Source organism: Trachurus japonicus, chromosome 15 (assembly GCF_045865225.1).
Source record: "Trachurus japonicus isolate A0001 chromosome 15, Traja_1.0".
Classification (NCBI taxonomy): domain Eukaryota; kingdom Metazoa; phylum Chordata; class Actinopteri; order Carangiformes; family Carangidae; genus Trachurus; species Trachurus japonicus.
Genome location: NC_140921.1, coordinates 6,321,036 through 6,342,230, shown reverse-complemented (window position 1 = coordinate 6,342,230; position 21,195 = coordinate 6,321,036). Strand labels below are relative to the sequence as shown.

General features: G+C 41.1%; 1 protein-coding gene across 1 annotated transcript in view; it reads left to right on the top strand.

Annotated features, from left to right (window-relative positions):
* Positions 1 to 1,476: 1,476 nt before the first annotated feature.
* epas1b (endothelial PAS domain protein 1b) overlaps positions 1,477 to 21,195 on the top strand; it is a 58,123-nt gene continuing 38,404 nt past the window's right edge. The window contains exon 1 of the mRNA XM_085799370.1: positions 1,477 to 2,029. Within this exon, the coding sequence (XP_085655496.1) occupies positions 2,004 to 2,029 (26 nt within the window). The 5' untranslated portion in view covers positions 1,477 to 2,003. The remainder of the gene's footprint in view (positions 2,030 to 21,195) is intronic.

Here is a 21,195-nt window from a genome sequence, read left to right as displayed (position 1 = left end):
AATCAAGGGGAGAGCCGCTTTTGCGACAACATACTAAGTCACCTTTGCAAATGTGTATTTCTACATATAAATTGGACATCCCACAAAAAAAGAAATAACACAGCCAATACATTTTCATTTAAGACCATATTTACCTTAATACTGGGATGAGCGGAAGCTGGCCATGCATGTCCTTGACTTTCTTAATGTGTTTCTTGTAGTTTGTTGTTGCAATCACAGTGAGGGTTTGTTAGGGTTCATGCCATACAGAACAAATAAGAATTTGTCTGTCCACTTGTCTTGAAATGTTCTGTGCTCATCTTGTATGCTTCCTATATTACACCTGCCGTTTGCCTTCATCCCCTCTCTGGTGTCTTTGTGCTGGTTTTTGTTTGCTGCTTCCTCAGACTCATTTTCCTCACCCACTCCACTATTCGTTACAACACTGTGTGTCTGTCCGTCTGGTTTTTGAGCTGGTTTCTGTCCCTTTTCTTGTTAAAAACGGTCCATCACGCTGGCTAGCGGAGCTAACGGAGCTAACGTAACGTTAGCCTGCCTGCAGACGTGCTCTGTGGTCAAGTGTTGTAAACAATGCCACATGGCTTGCGGGCTGCGTTGCCAGGTTTGACAATGCCCCCTTTAGGGATGACCTTTTTTTTTTTTTTAATTCCACTTAAAATACTTCCTTTCACTTTCATTATCTGGGTGAAGGCAGGGAGAAGTATAATTCGGATGTTTGCGTTTTTGTAGTCCAGTGTTGTATGTTTATGTAGCACATGAAAAAATGTATTGGCTGTGTTACCACATAGGAAGCTACCATGCGAGCCACCAATTATAGCTTGACGAGCCGCATGTGGCTCGCGAGCCGCGCAATGAGTAACACTGCTCTATACAAATGATTGCTGTCGGAAGATATAACTATTTAAGACTTATATTAACACTAACATTCTGCTTACTTCTGCTTTAATCTTTCTCATAATAACTCCTGTTCAAAGTTTGGAAGCTGAAACATTTTAGATTTTGAACAAACTCGGATTTGTGGGAAATAAAAAAACAACAACTTTTCCCTATTAACTTTCATCCAAAAGGCAAAGCAATTAATTTAGAAGTCGATTGCTTTTAAACAAAATGTGGAAACTATTCCTTTAAAACAAACCCAAAATAATAACGTGATTTTCAGAGGAATATTCTTTTAATTCATAAAAGTCTGACTCCCTCCATAAATCACCATAATGGTAAATCATCATAATGAGACTCTCATGAGCTCTGTCTGGATGTTTATAAGCTTCAGATTTGTGGCCTTCGCGCGCCGCTTATTCCCGCTCCACCTGTTGCAGCTCGCGGACAGGGCAGGCAGCAGGCAGGTACGGAGCGCCGCGCGGGAGGGGGCGGGGCCGCGTGCGTATACTGTAGAGAGGAGGGAGGAGGAGGAGGAGGAGGGGGGGCGGCTCCCGGCGGCGCTCCCAGCCAATGGGCTGCCGGGGACTCGGACAGCGGCTGTCACGCTGCCAGCTGAGCTGCAGGTCAAAGACCGAGCAGCTCTGGGAGTTTTCAGATCAGCGAAGTGAGGAAAAGAAAAGTTGTGACGAGCGTCGGGAACTGAACCTGCGTCTGAGAGGACTGGACTGTCTCTTCTCCTCCTCCTCCTCCTGCTCCTCCTGCTCCTCCTGCTCCTGCGGGCCACAGGCTGTACAATCCTCGGCAGTGTTCTGAGACTGTACGGCCGCGACCCCACCAGCGCCACCAAGACCACCAAGACCACCAGCAGCAGCAGCAGCAGCACCGACCAGCAGCAGCAGCAGCACCGACCAGCAGCTCTCCAGTCCGGACGGTCAGAGCTCATGGACTAACCTCCAGCTGGCAGCTTTATTAGTTCATGACCTGACCTGTCAGAGCTCCTCTGACCTGCGCTTTCACATGTAGCCAAACAAACACGTTCGTTTTCTTGTCCTTTTTTACTTTTTACTTGTTTTGACTCAACTTGGACTTAACTGAGACTGTCGGGAATTACACCGCAAACAGACATGACGGCCGACAAGGAGAAGAAGAGGTAAGAAAGACGCTCTGATTTATTTATTTATCGTTCCTCCTTCCTCCGCCTTTAATTTCCCGTCGGTTGTGAGTTGATTAAGCGGCAGCGCAACTCGGGTGTTTGTTTAAGGCAGAAGCGGCTCGACACTGGAGCTACTGTGACTCAGAGGGAGACCTGTTGCTGCAGCGCTGCATGTGACTCGGCCTGGATCTCTCTGCTCTCTGATAGTGCTGCTGCTCGATAGAAATGACACTGTGCGTCTCTATGTGTGAGCTTTTAAACACAACCTCTGAATGCATTCATTGCACTGATTAGTAGTTGTGATTAGACTGGTGTAAGGTAAGTGATTGGTTAGATTTATTAGTCTGGATGGTAGATTGGGTTTGAACCAGAAATGGTCAACTTTTGTTTGGTTTTTAAAATGCGATGCAACCTTGAAGCAGCATAGAAGATAAAATCAGGTGAATGATCTATTATTTAATTGGCATTAGATAGATAGATAGATAGATAGATAGATAGATAGATAGATAGATAGATAGATAGATAGATAGATAGATAGATAGATAGATAGGACACGCATAAGGGTGCAATGTAAAGTACAGAGCTTAAAAGTGCAGCATGTTCATGCACTAAATTCAAAATCAAACTAATATACAGGGAAATACACATCCTCCAGGTATCAGTTGATATGTGTATGTGCACTGTGGTTTAGTATAGGGGCTAAAAGTCTTCTTTGTGGAAGCTGTGGCTTTTTCAACACGAAGCTTCAGTTTCCTGGAAGAGTTCACAGAGCTGCAGAAGACATTTTGCCTCAGCAGAGAGGAGGATGCAGGGCAGACAGTGTGTAATACTCAGATAGCACACAAGCAGAGTCTTAGAAATAACAAAAATTATAGAAAAATTAACAATAAAGACGTCTATGTTCAGTTTTAAACAAATAGTGATGAGTTAATACAGATTTTTCCACAGAAGGGACAGTGTGAGGACAGGATCTTGACCTCTGACCTCCTTTATGTGTCAAATGTGTGAGACGATAGCCAATCAAAGTTATTATTACAGCAGAGATTTCCAGAAGTGCAGGTTTATCATCGTTGGAGCCGTAAACTCTCTGATTACGGCCGTCCCGTCACCGCCTGGAGCTCGTCCAGCTCCGAGGAACCGCTGCCACATATTTGGTGGATTAATTGGCAACATTCACATTTCACACAAACAGTGGCAGCAGCAGCAGCAGCCATGGACATTGTCCCTCTGCTTCTCCAGCTGACGTCCTGTATCACACCGTGTCCTGTCCTCTAAATATCAAAAATATTCACCTGTGGACAATAATAAAGAATCACATACTGTAGGCCTCGACACTGCATTCATTTTCATAAATATTTGAAGCATGTTTGAATCAGATGTCAAATGTCTTTTTGGTTGTAGTTGTTCACCAGTGGTGATGGTGAGGTCACGGGCCTGATTCACCTGAAGTCAACTGGCTTTTTTTTATCCCATCTCACAGTAGAAAGATGTTCAGTTTTGACCCTGAACGCAACACAGGATTAACTTTATTTTATTTTTTTTTAACTTCTGCATCGACACCACCAGGAGGAGAGAAACAGATTTCAATCAGCTGAGATGGGTTTTTCTGTCTGACGCCTTCTTGTCTCTCCTCCTCTCCTCCCTTTCCAGCTCTCGTCTCACAAACACAAACACACAAACACACACACACACATCATATCATGGTATTAGGACGGACGACAGACACGGCCGGTCGTCTGTTGTCAGAGATGAGAGCGAGAAAACGACATTAGAAAGAAAAGAGGAGGAGAAACTGAGACGAGTCCAGAAGCGTTTTCCTGCGGCTCATCGAGCCATCGGCCATTTTAGGAAAGGGGAGCTGCAGGTGTGTGTGTGTGTGTGTGTGTGTGTGTGTGTGTGTGTGGCTGCAGATGAAAAGCGTCTGTGTGTGTTTAAGTGTGTGAGAGTTCACTAGTTTTGTCTCTTCTCTCCTGTGTTGTGTTGTGTGTTTGTTTTTGTGTTGCACAGTAGCACAGTGTTGCTGCCTGGAAGTCATAATTGTGCTGATAAGTTGTGTGATTCATGACACACAACAGCAAACACACACACGCACGCACACACACTGACACACACACACACACACACACTGTGTTTATTTAAAAATGCCCTTTTTATTATTTAGAATGAATGGGTTAGCTCGTTAACTCATGTTGATGTGACAGGATGAACTCGCTGGTATGTTTATGTGAGCGTCCGCTTCCCTGTCACGCTGTTTAGAGAAAAAGAAATTTACGACTTCTTTGCTTTTTATTTTCAGTTTTATTTCCTGTCAGGACTCATTAGCCTCAGAGGAAATGTAACACACAAGCAAAGAAAGTCCCAGAAGCACATTAATAAAAAAACAAAACAAACACACACACAAAAAAAACCTTGGCACCTCAAAGACTCCGTATCAAAGACACGTCCTGATAAATGGAAACCACGGATGAGTCATTGTGGCAGTTCCTCTGCTTTATCACTGGTTCTCTACTTAAAGGCACATTCAACTGAATGAATTATGTCTCTTTAATAGTGACCACAACCAAAATATAGTCAATTATTATTCAATCAATCCCACTGACAATTTTCATACCACAAGTAAAACCTGAGAATATTTTTTACTTTCTATTGACGGCTCTGAAAAACAAAAGCAGCAATTTTACTTTCTTGTCGTGTGTTGAAAGATAACATCACATCACAGTTAATGTAATGAAGATTGATTATTGATTGATAATTGTGAAACTTTTTCTCCTGCAATCAAATTATTAGCTGATAACTAATCAATCATTTCAGCTCTGAACTAAAAATGAGGAATGTGTGCATCTTATCTGAACCTTCATAATAACAAATTCTGTAAAAAAAAAAATGTGAATAGGATCAAATAAAATTTCTAATTGACAATTATAGACTTGACTTTTATGTCTTACAGTAAATTTGTTGAGTCACCAGTTACCAGTCAGGTTTTATGTCTTCACGTATCAGACAGTCAAATAGTAAAAACTCACATATACAGCTGCAATAAGCAAGCTGTTTAAAGCTGAATGCAGTGAGTGTGATAAAAAAAACTTGAGGTTGAAACCACCGACCGTCGGCCAGTCAGTGAATGCACCACCACCACCACAGCTCTGGTTGTTGTTGTTGCAGCTAAATAGCTTTATTTTATTTGATTAGTGATTGATAATTGTGAAACTTTTACTCATGCAATCAAATTATTAGCTTATAACTACAGTAATCAATCAGTTCAGCTCTAGTTTATAGTTGAACTAAAAATGAGGAATGTGTGCGTCTTATCTGAACCTTCGTAATAACAAATTCTGTAAAAATGTGAATAGCACCAAATAAAATTTCTAATGGACAATTATAGACTTGAATTTTATGTCTTACAGTAAATTTGTTGAGTCACCAGTTACCAGCTGTTACTCGGGGCAACCAGTCAGGTTTTATGTCTTCACGTGTCAGACAGTCAAATAGTAAAAACTCACATATACAGCTGCAATAAGCCAGCTGTTTAAAGCTGAATGCAGTGAGTGTGAAAAAAACTTGAGGTTGAAACCACCGACCGTCGGCCAGTCAGTGAACGCACCACCACAGCTTGTTGTTGCAGCTAAATAGCTTTATTTTATTTGATTAGTAATTGTTAATTGTGAAACTTTTACTCATGCAATCAAATTATTAGCTGATAACTACAGTAATCAATCATTTCAACTCTAATTTATAGTTGAACTAAAAATGAGGAATGTGTGCGTCTTATCTGAACCTTCATAATAACAAATTCTGTAAAAAAAAAAAAAAAGTGAATAGGACCAAATAAAATTTCTAATGGACAATTATAGACTTGACTTTTATGTCTTACAGCAAATTTGTTGAGTCACCAGTTACCAGTCAGGTTTTATGTCTTCACGTATCAGACAGTCAAATAGTAAAAACTCACATATACAGCTGCAATAAGCCAGCTGTTTAAAGCTTGGGGTTGAAACCACCGACCGTCGGCCAGTCAGTGAACGCACCACCACCACCACAGCTCTGGTTGTTGTTGTTGTTGTTGTTGCAGCTAAATAGCTTTATTATTTTTGCATCCTCCTGTCAGTCGAATGCCAGAAACAAATCGAGGGCTCGCTTCTATCAACATGTCGTTCCACTGGAAACAATGTCCAAAGGTCAGAGTCCATGCAGGCACGGCAGCTGCAGCCAGACACATATACATTACACGACTGTGGAGAGATGGATCCATTTGGGTGTTTTTTCTGTCTTCAGACATCTCGCCATTATTACCGCCACTGCCACCGCCACCGCCGCCACCAATAGGATGTGTGGGGGGGTTCTGGGATCTATAAATACTTCCACAATATGAGCGGAAATAGCTGTGCGCTCACCTCACCTGCATGCATGGCTCCTTTTTTTTTCCCTATTCAAGTTTTATGCAAATAAAGACATAGTGTAGGGACCTGTCGTAGGCGTTGTTCACATGTGACACATCAAACTTCTGTAGTAATGAGTCACTACGAGAAATATGGAACTATTTACGGTCAACAACACTGTTCCTGGTGGTTTTTATGATCTTAATCTGAGCAAGACAAGAGGTGTGTTTGTTATTGAAGGTGATAAGGGTCATTGAAATCATTATTAAAGTGAACTGAGTTGGAATTTCCAGAAATTTCAGCCGCATCTACTGTCACTCCCAGATGTCATCATCTTCATGACAACACTTCACCTCACATCTGGATCAACCTGTTACTGGAGCCTATCAAATATCTTCTGTTTCATTTTTAAAGAATATAATAGAAAGTTATTTTAAGCCAGTTCCACCTTGAAAGATCTCCTCGGTGACCCTTTGACAAAGTGTCAGGGCTTTGAAGCTCCATATTTCCCTCTTCTGCTTTTGTTTTATCTCAAGTTTTGATCCAGAAGAAGATAAATTTGTGTTTTTTTTAAAGGGATAGTTCAACATTTTGGCAAATTGGCCCATTGCCATAATCGCTATAGTCATAGCAGTAGGTTCATTACCTTTAATTGTAGGTGTAAGCTATTTTCAGTACGGCGGAGCGCAGCAGCTGGCTGCTCAGAGCTACGCTATGGAGGCTAACGGAATTTCTTGGTTTCCCTCATTAAACTCATCAAATTCAACATCCCAAAACTCCACAGCGCTTTTGTAGACAAGTTGTGACCTGCACAACCACCACGCTATGAGATAATGACGGAACGATACGAAACGGAGCCGTTTTCGAGGTAAATACAGGGTAAATACGGAGACTGCTTGCTGAAAAACTGTCCCTGAACGCAACGCGCATCAGCGGTTTTGTATGAATTTACCTCGAAAACGGCTCCGTTTCGTATCGTTCCGTCATTATCTCATAGCGTGGTGGTTGTGCAGCTCACAACTTGTCTACAAAAGCGCTGTGGAGTTTTGGGATTTTGTATTTGATGAGTTTAATGAGGGAAACCAAGAAATTCCGTTAGCCTCCATAGCGTAGCTCTGAGCAGCCAGCTGCTGCGCTCCGCCGTACTGAAAATAGCTTACACCTACAATTAAAGGTAACGAACCTACTGCTATGACTATAGCGATTATGGCAATGGGCCAATTTGCCAAAATGTTGAACTATCCCTTTAAGAACCAAAAACCGTCTTGGTGTAGTTTTTCATCTCCTCTCTGTAACAACAGGCCAAACCATTGATTTTTTCCCCTCCTAACTCATGAGTTTCGCTTGTTATTCTGTCTTCTCTGTTCCTTTTGCTGCTGTTTATTGTGAACAGTTGTTGTGCTAACTCATAGTTTGAGAGGAGGGGGTGTAAAGTGAGTTGCCAAAAACGAGACAGAGAGACAGAGAGAGAGAGAGAGAGGCACAGAGAGGAGAGAAGGGGAGGACAGAGGGTTTGTAAAACAAGACGAGAGAGATAATCAAACGGACATAGAGGTTATGTAGACGAACAAACCAGGAATGAGGAATCCAAAGACGAGTAGAGGGCAGGAGAGGAGAGGCGGCTCGGCTCGGCTCGCTCAGGCTCTGGCATGTCGGACCTCGCGGGCCCCGTCGTCAACTCAGCGGTTCACATGGTGTCTGTCGCGGCGCTCTGCAGCCTGCAGCCGAGGCCGAGGCCTGGTTGGCACGGCGCCGTCATGCCTCTTTTGTGTGCTAACCCCCTGCCAACCCCCTAACCCTCCCGGCACTACCCAAACATCACGCCACTTATAGCAATGGCTAAACCTGCGCTGTGAAAGACAGAGGAATGTGAGGAGAGATGGAGAGAGTGGGATCCAAACGACTCGAACGTGAAGCTATGAGTGGATTTAGACAGGAGGTGGGTCAATTAAGGAGAATTACATTTTGTTTCAGTCCTTTTCTGTGGTTCTGGTTCTCAAATACCCACCATGAAATACAGTATTTCTAATATTTAAAGGTATCATATTATTTAAAGGTAGATGTCCATGTGTAGTTTGATTATAGATCAGCTCTAGGTTCTGTATTCATACTGTGAAAGTATCAAAGCCTCAGAGAAATGCACACAGCCTGTATTCAGATGAGCTGTTGGGACTTCTGTGACTCTGTGATGTCACAAGTAGACAATCATTACCACCATCCAACACTTGCAGGATTTGGTTTCTCTGCATGTTTTTTTTTCTTCTTTCTTTTTTTTTTTTAACCTGAAATCTTCTCTATTTCTATTGGATTGCTCAGAAAACAGCCAATCAGAGGGTCCTCTCTTTTGATTGGCTGTTGCTGAGAGAGGAGATGTACAGTAACACTACACTATGATGGTTTAAATGGTTAAAACCCACTAATATATATTTTTATTGATCAACACTTCGAATAAAACACAAGTATGATATCTAATCATTACTAATATAAGTTACAGTAGAGGAGATGATGGGATTTCCCAAATCCTTTTCCTTTCATCATGACGAATCACCGACGTTTTACTCAGTGTTTGATAACGTGTCGCAGCCTGATTCCCAGAGCTGAACTGAACTGAACTGAACTTTGTCACATATATTCTTCTAACATATAAACAGTGTTCACCTCTTTCTTTATATCCATGTTCCAATTAAGTCGTTAAGTCACTTGTCAGGTTTGATTGAGTCTCTGAGTGTTTGGGATTCAAAGCTCTTATTCAGAGTTTTACCAAGAGGCCGACTAAGACCGAAACAAACAATGGACACTGAACAAAAAGGAGATTAGACGGCATAGGGCGAATGGAGAGAGAGAGTGAAGAGAGAGACGGGCTTTGAGTTACTAAGCAGAGGAGCGATAGAGATACAGATGTAGTGTGTTTCCCAGCTGTGTGACTCTTTGCGGTTTATTGTGATTAGCTCTCTGAGGAGGAGCAGCGGGGGCCGTTACCAGGGTGAAAGAGCGACTTAAAGTTTTAACTGAGTCGGTTGCTACTTGTGGACTTTATACTCTGTAGTTCTGTGTATATCCAGACCAACAGCTATTTAACACATTGCCGCTGAGAGCTCTTAAAGCGCTCAGACTTCAAACCTGACGCGGTGGTTTTCCAGTTGAGTCTCACACCCAGCAACAGGAGGCAGAAGATTGTTTGTGGGTTTTTTTTTTTTTTCATTGTCAAAACTCAGGATGAAGTGTTTTTTTTTTTTTTCCCTCCACACAGCTTGATAACGACAGCAGTGTTTTCTCAGAGGAACAAAATATGGTGCTTCAGAAATCAGTGGTTTCCTGCTGAGGGAGCTGATTACCACTCACACTGTCCTCACACTGCTTGTTTACTTAATTGCTCAATCATTTAGTCGCGGTAACCGAGGCCAAGTCTTTGACAAAAGCAAAAGGAGCGTCTGATGACTCACTAAAGAGAGAGAGAGAGAGAGAGTGGTTTTGTTCATCCCAAAATTTGCAACAGACACTTAACCCGATTTTCTCATTTTTATTTTAACGAGAAAAGCTAAACTTGAATATAAATCTGCAGGAGTCGGTTCTTCTAAGGCCGCATAAGATTAAAGGGATAGTTCACCCAAAATTGAAATTTCACTCATTATCTACTCACCCTCATGTCGACTAAGGGCTGGGAGTTTCGGAGTCCTCCGTGGCTTCTCTGAGTTACAGGGGGTCTCGGCGTAGCATTGCATGTCCATATAACGGATACCAACTGTCTTCGTAACAAAAAGACACACCAAAAAACATCCAAATACCTCCATGCTGCTCGTACTGTATGTAATGTCGGTCTTGTATTGAAGCCCCGAAATGCGAAATTGTTCAGAAAAAAATTAAATAAGTCTATATTTCAAGCTTGTTTTGTAGCAGAAGCTTCCCAAAGCTCCTCTTCCTGGTTCGTCCAAATTTGACGAACCTGGAAGAGGAGCTTCCGCTACAAAACAAGCTTGAAATATAGACTTATTTAATTTTTTTCGGGACAATTTCGCATTTCGGGGCTTCAATACAAGATGGACATTATTTGGATGTTTTTTGGTGTGTCTTTTTGTTACGAAGACAGTTGGTATCCATTTGCAACCGTCATATGGACATGCACTGCTACGCCGAGACCCCCTGTAACTCTGAGAAGCCACGGAGGACTCTGGAACTTCTCCCAGCCCTCAATTTTGGGTGAACTATCCCTTTAAGAGCAACTGAACAAACTCGGGGTCAACCTGAGTCGAGAGGCCCCTGATCGACTGTACTGTACCTATAAGGTCCAGCAGCTCGGAGGGGAAACGGCAGGGAGGGGTGAGGAGGAGGTCTGACTGGGAAACCTCTGCATCTTTCCATTGTTATTTTTATCTCATTCATTCTCAGCCCCCCCCTCCCCCCCCCCTCCTCCTCCTTCTCCGTCTTTGTTTTTTTCCCTTCTGTATCTTTTTGTTCGCATCACATTCTCTCATATTTATCTCAGACTCCCACCAGAGCCGTTTATACCGCTTACTTTGTTGTTGCTGCCCCCTCCTCCTCTCCCGTTGGTCCATGTTTGAGGTCATTTGATCGGACCTATACGTCGTTCCCCCCATCTCTCTCCCCTCCTTCAGAACTCTGTCTCCTTGCCATTTCCTATTTCCCGTCCGCCAGCTCCCATTCTTCCTCTTCCTCTGCTACCAAAATGGCCGAGCTCCAGGATCCACTGTGTGTCACCTGGCTCCGGTCCAGGTCCGAGACAGACTCACTCCCCTAACTTCACCTTCACCAGGGCCGATGGTGGTGGAGGTCCAGCTCCTCCGGATCTGTGCTGACTGAGGCTCGGTTACAGTTTTCGAAACCACGAGGCGCCCATAAACCTTAAACTACACTGCAAAAACTCAAATATCTTACCAAGTATATTTGTCTTATTTCTAGTCAAAATGTCATTTCTAGTCAAAACAAGTCTCATTATACTTAAAATAAGACTCATCACATAAAAAGTAGCTTGTTTTTAGACACTTTTTACTTCTTTCAAGCATATTTTCACTTGAAATAAGTAGAAAAATCTGATAGTGGAGCAAGTTTTTCTTCCTTATTACAAGCACAAAAAACTTGCTTTCACTGGCAGATTTTCTACTTATTTCAAGTGAAAATTTGTTTGATACAAGTGAAAATGATCAAAAAACAAGTTAATTTTTAGGTGATGAGTCTTATTTTAAGTGGAAAGAGATTAGTTTGGACTAGAAATGAGATATTTGGACAAGAAATAAGACAAATATTCTTGGAAAGATTTTGAGTTTTTGCAGTGTAGAGGTGTTGTTGAATAGTCTGAACTTGATTTAATAAGTGAATTTATGTGAAAATGAATGTTTGATTGTGATTAAAAGAGGGCGGCACCACATTGGCGGTCTGCCGACATAAGAAAATTAAATGTAGGTCAAACCAAACCGACCCAGTTTGGAGACACAACAACAAAATGGTGGAACATCAAGATAGAGTTGTTATACAGGTGATGTAAGATACAATTAGCTTAGATTTTCTCTCCATGCACCGACATCAGCTCCTGTACAGGACGTTATGTCTCTTAGGTGCAAATATAGATATTTGAATAATTCAAATCTGTGTTTTTTTCTTTTTTTAGATGGAATAATCGAACATTGTTTCTATTCAAATCTCACCCTGTTGTTTTTATGTGTGAGCTTTATCACATGATAAAACTGATTTATTTCCCAACACTGTTTGTTTTGTTGTTCAGAGGTATTGGGTGTCTTTCTGCAGGGAATAAATGATGATAAAAGTTGGATTTTGTGGTTTTCCATGCAGAACCTGTTAAGATTTTGCAAAGATTTTTTCTCAATACCTCTGATTGCATCAAATGAAATCATAAAAAAAACACAAAACAAAAGACAGAAATGGTTTAAAACCACTTAGACTCAGATTTACTGCGACTGTTTCTTTCATGTAGATGCTGTAGTTTCAAGTTGTGGAAAATAAAGTCTGGAGAGGAGAATCTGAGCTGAACTGCAGTTTCCACCACGCTCCCTCTCTCCCTCTCTCATATAAAAGAGATGATTATCTGTGTTTTTCAGTCCGAGGCACCTGTGTGTTAAGAGCGTCCTCCCGCCGCCTCATTTTCAGCCATTTTTAGATCATTTCTCTCTCCGCAAAGTGAATTTGTTGCCTGTGACGACGAGTGAAACCAGACCTAGAGCTGCCAGACGTGACGCTGTTGTGAGAGGGGGTTTGTTTTCTACACCAACACACACAGTTAGCCGAGTCGACACCACAGTAAAGGATGCTGTTCACAAAAACACACAGGCCGCACTAGTGCAAAAAAGTGAAAACTGGAGCGTAAACTGTGGTGAACGAGGCGAGAGCAGTGACGGAGTGAAAACACAGACTTGCATTCCTTCCTCTTTAAGTCGTTATAATCCTGTTTCTTACACCGAATCATTCCTGTTTTCACTTTGCATTTCAGGACATGAGAACTGATGAAAGGCTGCAGCTTTCTCCTCCGCTCCGCTTTCGCATCTGTCATCACGTCTCTGAGGCTTCGCCCTAAAACACTTTGAGCTTTGAGAAAACACACTCTTAGAAACTGAACGTCCCTCTGCAGAGACTTTGTGCAGGTGCAACAAAAACCACAGATTATATCGTTTCCAAAGAGGAGTCGGAGGCTTTTTTGTCAGTGCTTTAAAGGTTGTGACATATTATAATTTTATTTGCATCAAATGACATTTAGCAGCGTCAGATGAGATCAGGTGCTTTCTACAGCTGCCCACTAAAAAACCCATGAGTCATGACCTTGCAGCTCTGCTCACCTTTGCTCTACATGTTGTGAACACTTTGTCAGCTTGTTTCTTTAAAAAAAAAATTAGTTCAGGTCTGTTGTGGTTCAAAATTTTTTATTATTATTGTTTTATTGTAATTTATAATTAATAATTAATAGTAATGCAGCAGTCGGTACTGATAGAAATTAGAGTGGTGCTGAGTCTTGTTATTTTTTGCTCTAACAGTCACTGTACTGCTGAGTGCAGTGACTGTTTTAAAGGGACAGTTCACCCACATACAGTACATCCACTATTGTCAATGCATAAAGATAGTTTTTAGTTTTACTTGCACAGGTTCAATAAGTAATATTAATGATGATTTGATTTGATTTGATTCTTGATAACCCACATGCACAGGAACTATTTCTTTCTGTGGAAGGAGTCGCCATTAAAACATTTCTGGAAAGATATGTTACTGTATGATTTTTTTTATTTTTTCTATTAGTGGTTGAAACATGATGATGAGCTTCAGAGAGTTTGGAGACAGAAATGCTAAAACCTCAGCCGGAGCTCGGATTAACAGAGCGACAGATCTTTTTTTTATATATATTTATTTTTCCCGCTTTAGTGCTTTAACATTCTTGTTCTTCACTGTTACACTGAACTCACTGCCCATGTAAATCTCAGCCATGTGTCTTGTTTGGTATTCTGATAGAGGGTCCCGGTCTGGGCGACTCGCACCACCTGTGGTCTCTCTCTCTTTCCCTCCCTCTCTCTTTCTCTCTCTTTCTCTCTCCATCCCCTCTGTGCCTCTTTCAATCAGCCAGTCTATCCCGACCATCAGCGTGGCGTGGGCGGGTTTGTTTGTTTGTGCCAGAATGTGTGTGTCTGCATGTGTGTGTGTGTGTGTGCCTCTCTTTCATGGACTATCAGAATCATCAGCAATCTCCTGCATCGTTCTTCCCCTGATTGAGCTGAAGTCGGGGCCCCTGTCTGGGATAGCTGTTTGTTCGGCTGTGTGTGTGTGTGTGTGTGTGTGTGTGTGTGTGTGTGTGTTTGGCTGTGTTTCCAGAACTCTATGTTCCTCAGGATCACAGATTAGCCTGTGCTGTATTGTTGCTCTGTGTTTGTGTTCGGCCAGGCGCCACAACTACAGGAAGACCCACTGTAAGCAAGGAAAGGTGTGTGTGTGTGCATATACTGTATATGTATGTCTGCTGCTCAGTTGTGTGTGTGTGTGTGTGTGTGTGTGTGTGTGTATTTAGGGCGTGTGCAGACTGTTCAGCCTTTTTTGACCCTCAACCATCTTTATAGTGGAAAATAACATCTTTTTATTCAGAGTGAAAATTCACAGACATGAAGGTGAAGGAGCCGTCCAACAGCTCTGGATTCAATTCAGTCTGCAGGACTTTTTCTTAAAGAAGAAGTTTACACACATTTAAATCTGCTTAAATCTTATAAGCTTCATCCTGTTGTTGATCGTGTCGTCCGCTCAAACTTTCATAAGAAACTTCCTGAGAGGAGTGAGAGGAAAATTAGCAAAAACAGTTCTCCTTCCTATTTTTGAGATGTTGTGAACCTGCTAATTTAATCACTTTGTTCCCATGTTGTTGTTTTTTTTCCATTTTTGTCCTCTGAATTGGTATTTTCCCTTTTGTTGGAGTCATAGGCGAGCTCACCTCGGCCCTGCTCCACCTTCCAGTTTTTGTGCTTAGGTAGGCTAAACATGCCCCATGCAGACCTCTCTCCCTCCCTAAGACAAAAGTGATAGTGATCTTCAAACAGGCGGACTGTTCCTTTAAGATCGGGTGAAGGTGCGGTCAGATGTTCAGGCTTCACTCAACTTCAATGAAATCTGTAAATCTGTCCTCGCCGGTGAGAGTGATGGAAACGACAAGAGGCTGATTGGAGCGTTTTTTAGTGGCTGCATGGGGAAAATCTAAAACACTACCTGCGATGCCGCTCAGGCCCACACACACACAAAAACACACACACAGAAACACACACAAAAACACACACACATACACAGCCTGACACCTGCTCCAGTTACAGGATCTGTTTCCTATAAGCACCACTTGGCTTGTTATCACAACAATCACATGGACACCAGGAGTTAATGTCAGGGCCTGTTATCTGGTGCATGTGTGTGTGTGTGTGTGTGTGTGTGTGTTTTTGTTACATCAGTGAACCTCATAGCCCGAATCCAGTTTACATACATTAAGAGAAAAGTGCAACAGGGATGGATTTGCTGCCTCCTTTGATTTCTTGATAAGTGCACTTTTCAAGTATCAGATGATCAAAACTTTATTTAAAAAAAAGTAGAAGTCGTTCAAAATGAATTCAATGTTTGTTAAACAATAATATTACGGCTCAGTCTAATTAAAATATCTGTTCAAAGAAGTCAGTGTTTGACATCAATGATACTTGGCTTTAAACGTGCTTTATCTGAGTTTTTCTCTTGCGTAAACATGGTGGTTATTTTATTCACATCACTTCTCACTTCTACTCTTTCCTGAAACGAGGTCACTGAAGTGTCCAGTTAACTCTGATGTCGTAGTGCAGTGTAGATGTGTCATAACCTCTTGACCTTTAATGACAACAATGGCTGAAGCTCCTATCATCACCACCTGCTGCAGCAAGAAACCACAAATGGCGGCAGAGAAAAAAAATCAATAGTGAAACTGTTCTGAATCAGATTGACAAAAATATACAAACATAGACTCAAATACAGAATATGAAAATATAAATAAAAGCATATCAAAATAGGTGGCAAAACTGTAAAATAGAATAGAATAAAAGATAAAAAATTCATTGCATTAGTGAAATTTCAAATTAAATAGTCTTATTTAAAAAGGTTTCCAGAGTCAATAAGACGTAGATTGTGCCTTTCATGATTCATTTTGTGCTAAACATCCCCATTTAGATGTTTTTCTGCAGTTTGCACTTTGCTTTAGTTTTTTATATTTCCTCTATTCCTATAATAACTATAACTTCACAGTAAATATGTCGTCCTGATTCTTCTAGATTATCTTTTAGCAGGAGCTCAGACTGCCTCTATTTCTATACCAGCACCTTCTCTGCTGCCAAAACCTCAGGAATCAATGGATTTACTCTGTCAAAACATGTTTGGTTGGATCGCATGCTTCAAGTAAATGTTTCGTCCTTTTTTTAAAAACTACATTAACCCCAGAAGTAGAAACAACAAGTTAATGCACTTTACTTTTAATATCAGTCGTTTTGCATGTTGCAGTTTGCACATGAGGCTAATTTCCTGTCATTAGCGAGTCGACCCCACGAGCAGAGCACCGATCTGGGTCTCGGTTAATCCTGAACCACACACACTTCATCTCCTCGTTGCTTGCATGCAGACACGAACATGTGAAACAAACGTTGCGCCGCACAGGCAGCGACCGCCGGGGGGGAAAGAGAGAGAGAGAGACTGGTATTAACGGCCTCATTACTGCCAACACAGACAGGAACAGACACAACACAACCAGCGGCGGCAGCAGCTCTGTCCTCTCTTTATTGTTTTGGTGTTGGTTTTCGTTCAGATTGGCACCCACTGACTGACTGACTGACTGACTGACTGTGTTTTTGCATGTGAGTAAATGTGCACGTGTGTTGTTCTGTATCTCACCCCCCAGGCTGCTGTTTTGCAGCCTCTGAATGACAAGTTTAATTACAGAGAGAGAAAGAGAAGTGGCTTAAGAAAGGGAAAAAATAAAGAAGTGTGGAGGCTGCCGTCTTTACCTACTAATGCGTTTTAATGACAAGATAATTGAGGAGAGCTTCAACCTGTTGGCTCGGCTGCATTGTTGTGATCTCATGGTGGACTGATGATGTTGACTGACGGCTGCTTTATTTACACTCAGCTACTTTAAAACACGTGAATAGGTTACATTAAATATTGTCAAGTGATGTCTGTCTGTGCATGTCTGAGTCCTGACACGACTTTTTACGACACCAAGGTACAAAATCTGTTCAGCCTGTCTCCAGAAATAAACTTTCATTGAGATTTAGTTCCTATGAATAATGTGCACTAAAGAGCTGAGATCAAGAGAGAGCTGTTCATTAATTAATTCCACTTGGTTTTACTTTGCCGTTCTTTTGATCAGTGTTAAGCTGCTGTCAGTGAGAATCAACCAGTCCTTGTGTGGAAATTTCAAATGCAGAGAGAAAAAGAAAGAAAGAAAATACGTCCTGAGACATAAGTTAAACATATATATTTAAAGCTTTTATTGGGTTACAGACAGAAATACTGTCAGATTCTGTTTGTCATTTTAATAACAGCCTCATAATCTGCTCATTATTGTCTTGATTAATACGTTTAAGTCAATAAAATGTCAATCATTTACCAGAGCTCAAAGTGACGTCATCATCAGTCCTAAACCCAACCACACAAGGCGTGTTATCGTATGAAATAATAATAAATAATATTTTATTGATTTTATTTGTACGTAAGCGCTTTTACAGATGCTCAAAGACACTTTATACTTTAAAAATTATAAAATAGAGCAAAGTCAGAGTGAAATACAATTAAAAACAGCGATAAAACAGTATAAAACACACACAATTATATATTAAAAGCTAATTTAAGAAGGTGAGTTTTGAGCAGGGTCTTGAATGTTGGGAGGTGTGTGCAGATACGGAGCGAGTTCCAGAGGGAGGGGGCAGCGATGGAAAAGGTAAAACGTATATCGTATTTAAGAGGCTGTCTCAGTTCATTTTCTCATTTTTAAAAACTGTGAGAATGAAAATGACACGATTTACGACAAACTTAGCAGAAAACTGACAAACTGCCTGTCAATCAATCAGTCAATCAGTCAGTCAGTCAGAGGGTTGAAGGTCCATTCAGCTCTCAGTTTCTCCTTCAACCTTTCAGACCAGATTAACTCTGTCATCGCAGCTTCACATTCACTGTGAGTCACTGTGTGTGTGTGTGTGTGTGAGTGTGTGTCCGGCCTAGTGTGAGTCTCGTGTGGTTTAGAGTGACAGCGTTACTTCTGTCACGGAGGTTTCAGAATGCCAGGTATGTATTTTCTCACTCTCTCTCACATTGTATAAAAGTGAACACTCCTAAAAAAGCAAATGTGAATTACTCTCCTCCACCATCATCATCATCATCATATACCCATTATTATTATTATTATTATTATTAATATCTGAGCTTCTGGCCACAAAAACAGGCTCCTTGAAAGCTACAAAAACAAAACTCAATCCAGCATTATGAGCACAAAAGCAGCACAAACAGTCCCGGCGGTGCTGCAGGTCGACTGCAGAAATCCTTTTAGGGCTACGCATGCGATGTTTGCGTGAGTGCAGGGTGATGAAAATAGCTGGCAGCCCACATCGCATCGGCTTGGGTTGCTATTCTCACAGTCTAAAAGAGATGTGCCAATGAATCGGAGCAGAACAAAGAATGTTATATCGGCTTTTACATCATTTACTGCAGAGAACACACAAATCAGAGCTATGACTCATGAGACTTTTCTTTCTTTCTTTTTTTTTTTTGGCAGCTGTGACTTTTCCCTGTTTGGTTCATAATTTTGATAAAGGTGTCAGAAAGTCAGAGGTCAGGGAGCGTGCTTCTGGGTTTCTACTTTATTTTAAGGCTTCAGTATTAATCTGTTGTTGTTGAGTGAAGGATCATCACTCATGTCACACGTTTTAGATGTTTAGTGCAGAAACAGAAGTTGTGCAGATGTTTTGAAGGAAACTTTAAATTAGAAAGTTTCAATAGATTTGAAATGAGCTCAAATCTCACTCTGGAGAAACAGAAGGAGAAGGCACATGTTCACATTTTAGCATACACACATTTTCCGATTTGCAATTAAAGAAATTAAATGTCTTTTATGATCTGTGATCGTATCGCTAACTGGAAAAGATCAAAAGATATTTAGATAAGTTAAAACAATCTGGGGAAATGTGACCTGGAGCTTAAAATAAATACTTTATAGCTCGGGAATCATGGGTTGAGTAGGCGCCCCATATACAGAGGCTAGAGTCCTCGCTGCATATCATTCCCCTTCTCTCTGCCTCCCCATTTCCTGTCGTAGGTTTCAAACTTTCTATGTAAATTAAGATAAAACCTTATTTATTTATTTTTTTTTATGAATTATCTCAATATTCAAACTTTATTCTCACACAACTTCCTCTAAAATAATGAAAAGTTTTGTTTTTTTCCAATTTAATCTTGTGTAAAGAAGAGTTTCCTGGTCTAATACTTTCTTTCTGGTGCCTTTTATGTGATTATCCTTCATGATCCGTTAACGGGAAGAAGCAAAACCACCTCATTGGAGCCGTAGCGACCTGAACACTCACAGTCAGTGGATCAAAGCCATTTTTTCCCGTGATGATAATAAGATGCGTTACTGATCCCTGCTGCATCACCTCAAATCCCATCATCACCCGATTCTGCACAAATATAAAGTCTTAAACGCTTTAATAAGAGAAAAATAAATCCGGCCCTTAGATGCTTTTCAAGCGTCGTTGGGATGTTTGATGAGTGTCCAACTCTCATTGGGAAGAGCTGAGCGACTGACCGGAACAGTAATTGGCCGAACTGGGGTAGTTACAGTATTTTCCACATGGCTTGGCTGCATGAACCTGATGAACTCCGCAGCCAGACTGTTGTTGTGTCTTGTCGAATGTGTGTCTGCGACGACGACGACGACGAGCGGAAACTCCCAGAGAAGCAGAGGTTTTATTTATACAGCACCTTTTTTTTAATCTGATGTCACAAACTGCGTCACAATAAGACAAAACAGGCACACGCAGCAAAACAAAGGCAAGTCCAAACTGGTTTTTTCTCAGAGGGTTTCTACAGAAAGACGTGAGGTTCAACCCAGAGTCGGAGGTGGCACTGACGACCTCAGTGACCTCTGGGTGATACGGACTCAGCGGATCGGGGACGAGCGGGCAGAGCTCTGAAAATGGATCCAGCGTAAATAAATAAATACAGAAATGAGTTTAAATGATGCATACAGGAGCAACAGAGTTAAAATAAATTATTTTCCTCCTACCATAGTGACAATTTATTTTTAAAAAAGTAAAAAAAAAAAAAAAAAGTCTCTTCAAAGCTTCTGTAGGGGCCACGGTTTAGTTTATTTGGTCAGATCAGCAGGTTAAAATTGTCATTTAATATATTCTGCTTTTTTTCTTATCACAGTCATCTGGTTTTTGCACAGACAGCTGAAGACATGATGTGATGAGTATTGTGCTCATGTTCTTTTTGCTTGACCCAGAATTTCAGCATGAACTGTGGCAAAGTTATTGATGTGAACAGATTGATTAGTTCATGTTACAGATAATATCATTATCACTTTTAGCCAATAACTATTAATGATTATTAGAGATCTGACCTGGTGAAAGGGGACAGTTTAATGGATGCTGGATGTTGTCATTCAACATAAGATAAAACATGCAATGGGTGAAAAAAATCTGCTATTTTAGTAAATGCACTTCACTGCAAAAACTCAAAATCTTTCCAAGAACATTTGTCTTATTTCTTATCAAAACTAATCTCTTTCCACTTAAAATAGGACTCATCACCTTAAAATGTACTTGTTTTTAGATCATTTTCACTTGTTTCAAACAAATTTCAAACAAAGTTTTTTGTGCTCGTAATAAGGAAGAAAAACATACTCCACTATCAGATTTTTCTACTTATTTGAAGTGAAATTTGCTTGAAAGAAGTAAAAAAGTGTCTAAAAACAAGCTACTTTTTATGTGATGGGTCTTATTTGAAGTATAATGAGATTTGTTTTGACTAGAAATGACATTTTGACTAGAAATAAGACAAATATTCTTGGTGAGATATTTGAGTTTTTGCAGTGTTATTCCCCTCTGACCTGTAGTCTGTGTGTGTGTTTTTATGTGTGTGTGTGTGTGTGTGTGTGTACATGTGAATATGACTGGGGGGTCAGCGAGTCCATCACAGGGCTCGGTGCCCTGCTGAAGCGCTGTGACTCCCATTGTTTCGTATCCTGAAAAAGTCTGCAGGGACCTGCAGCAACAATGGCCCCAGACAATCAAA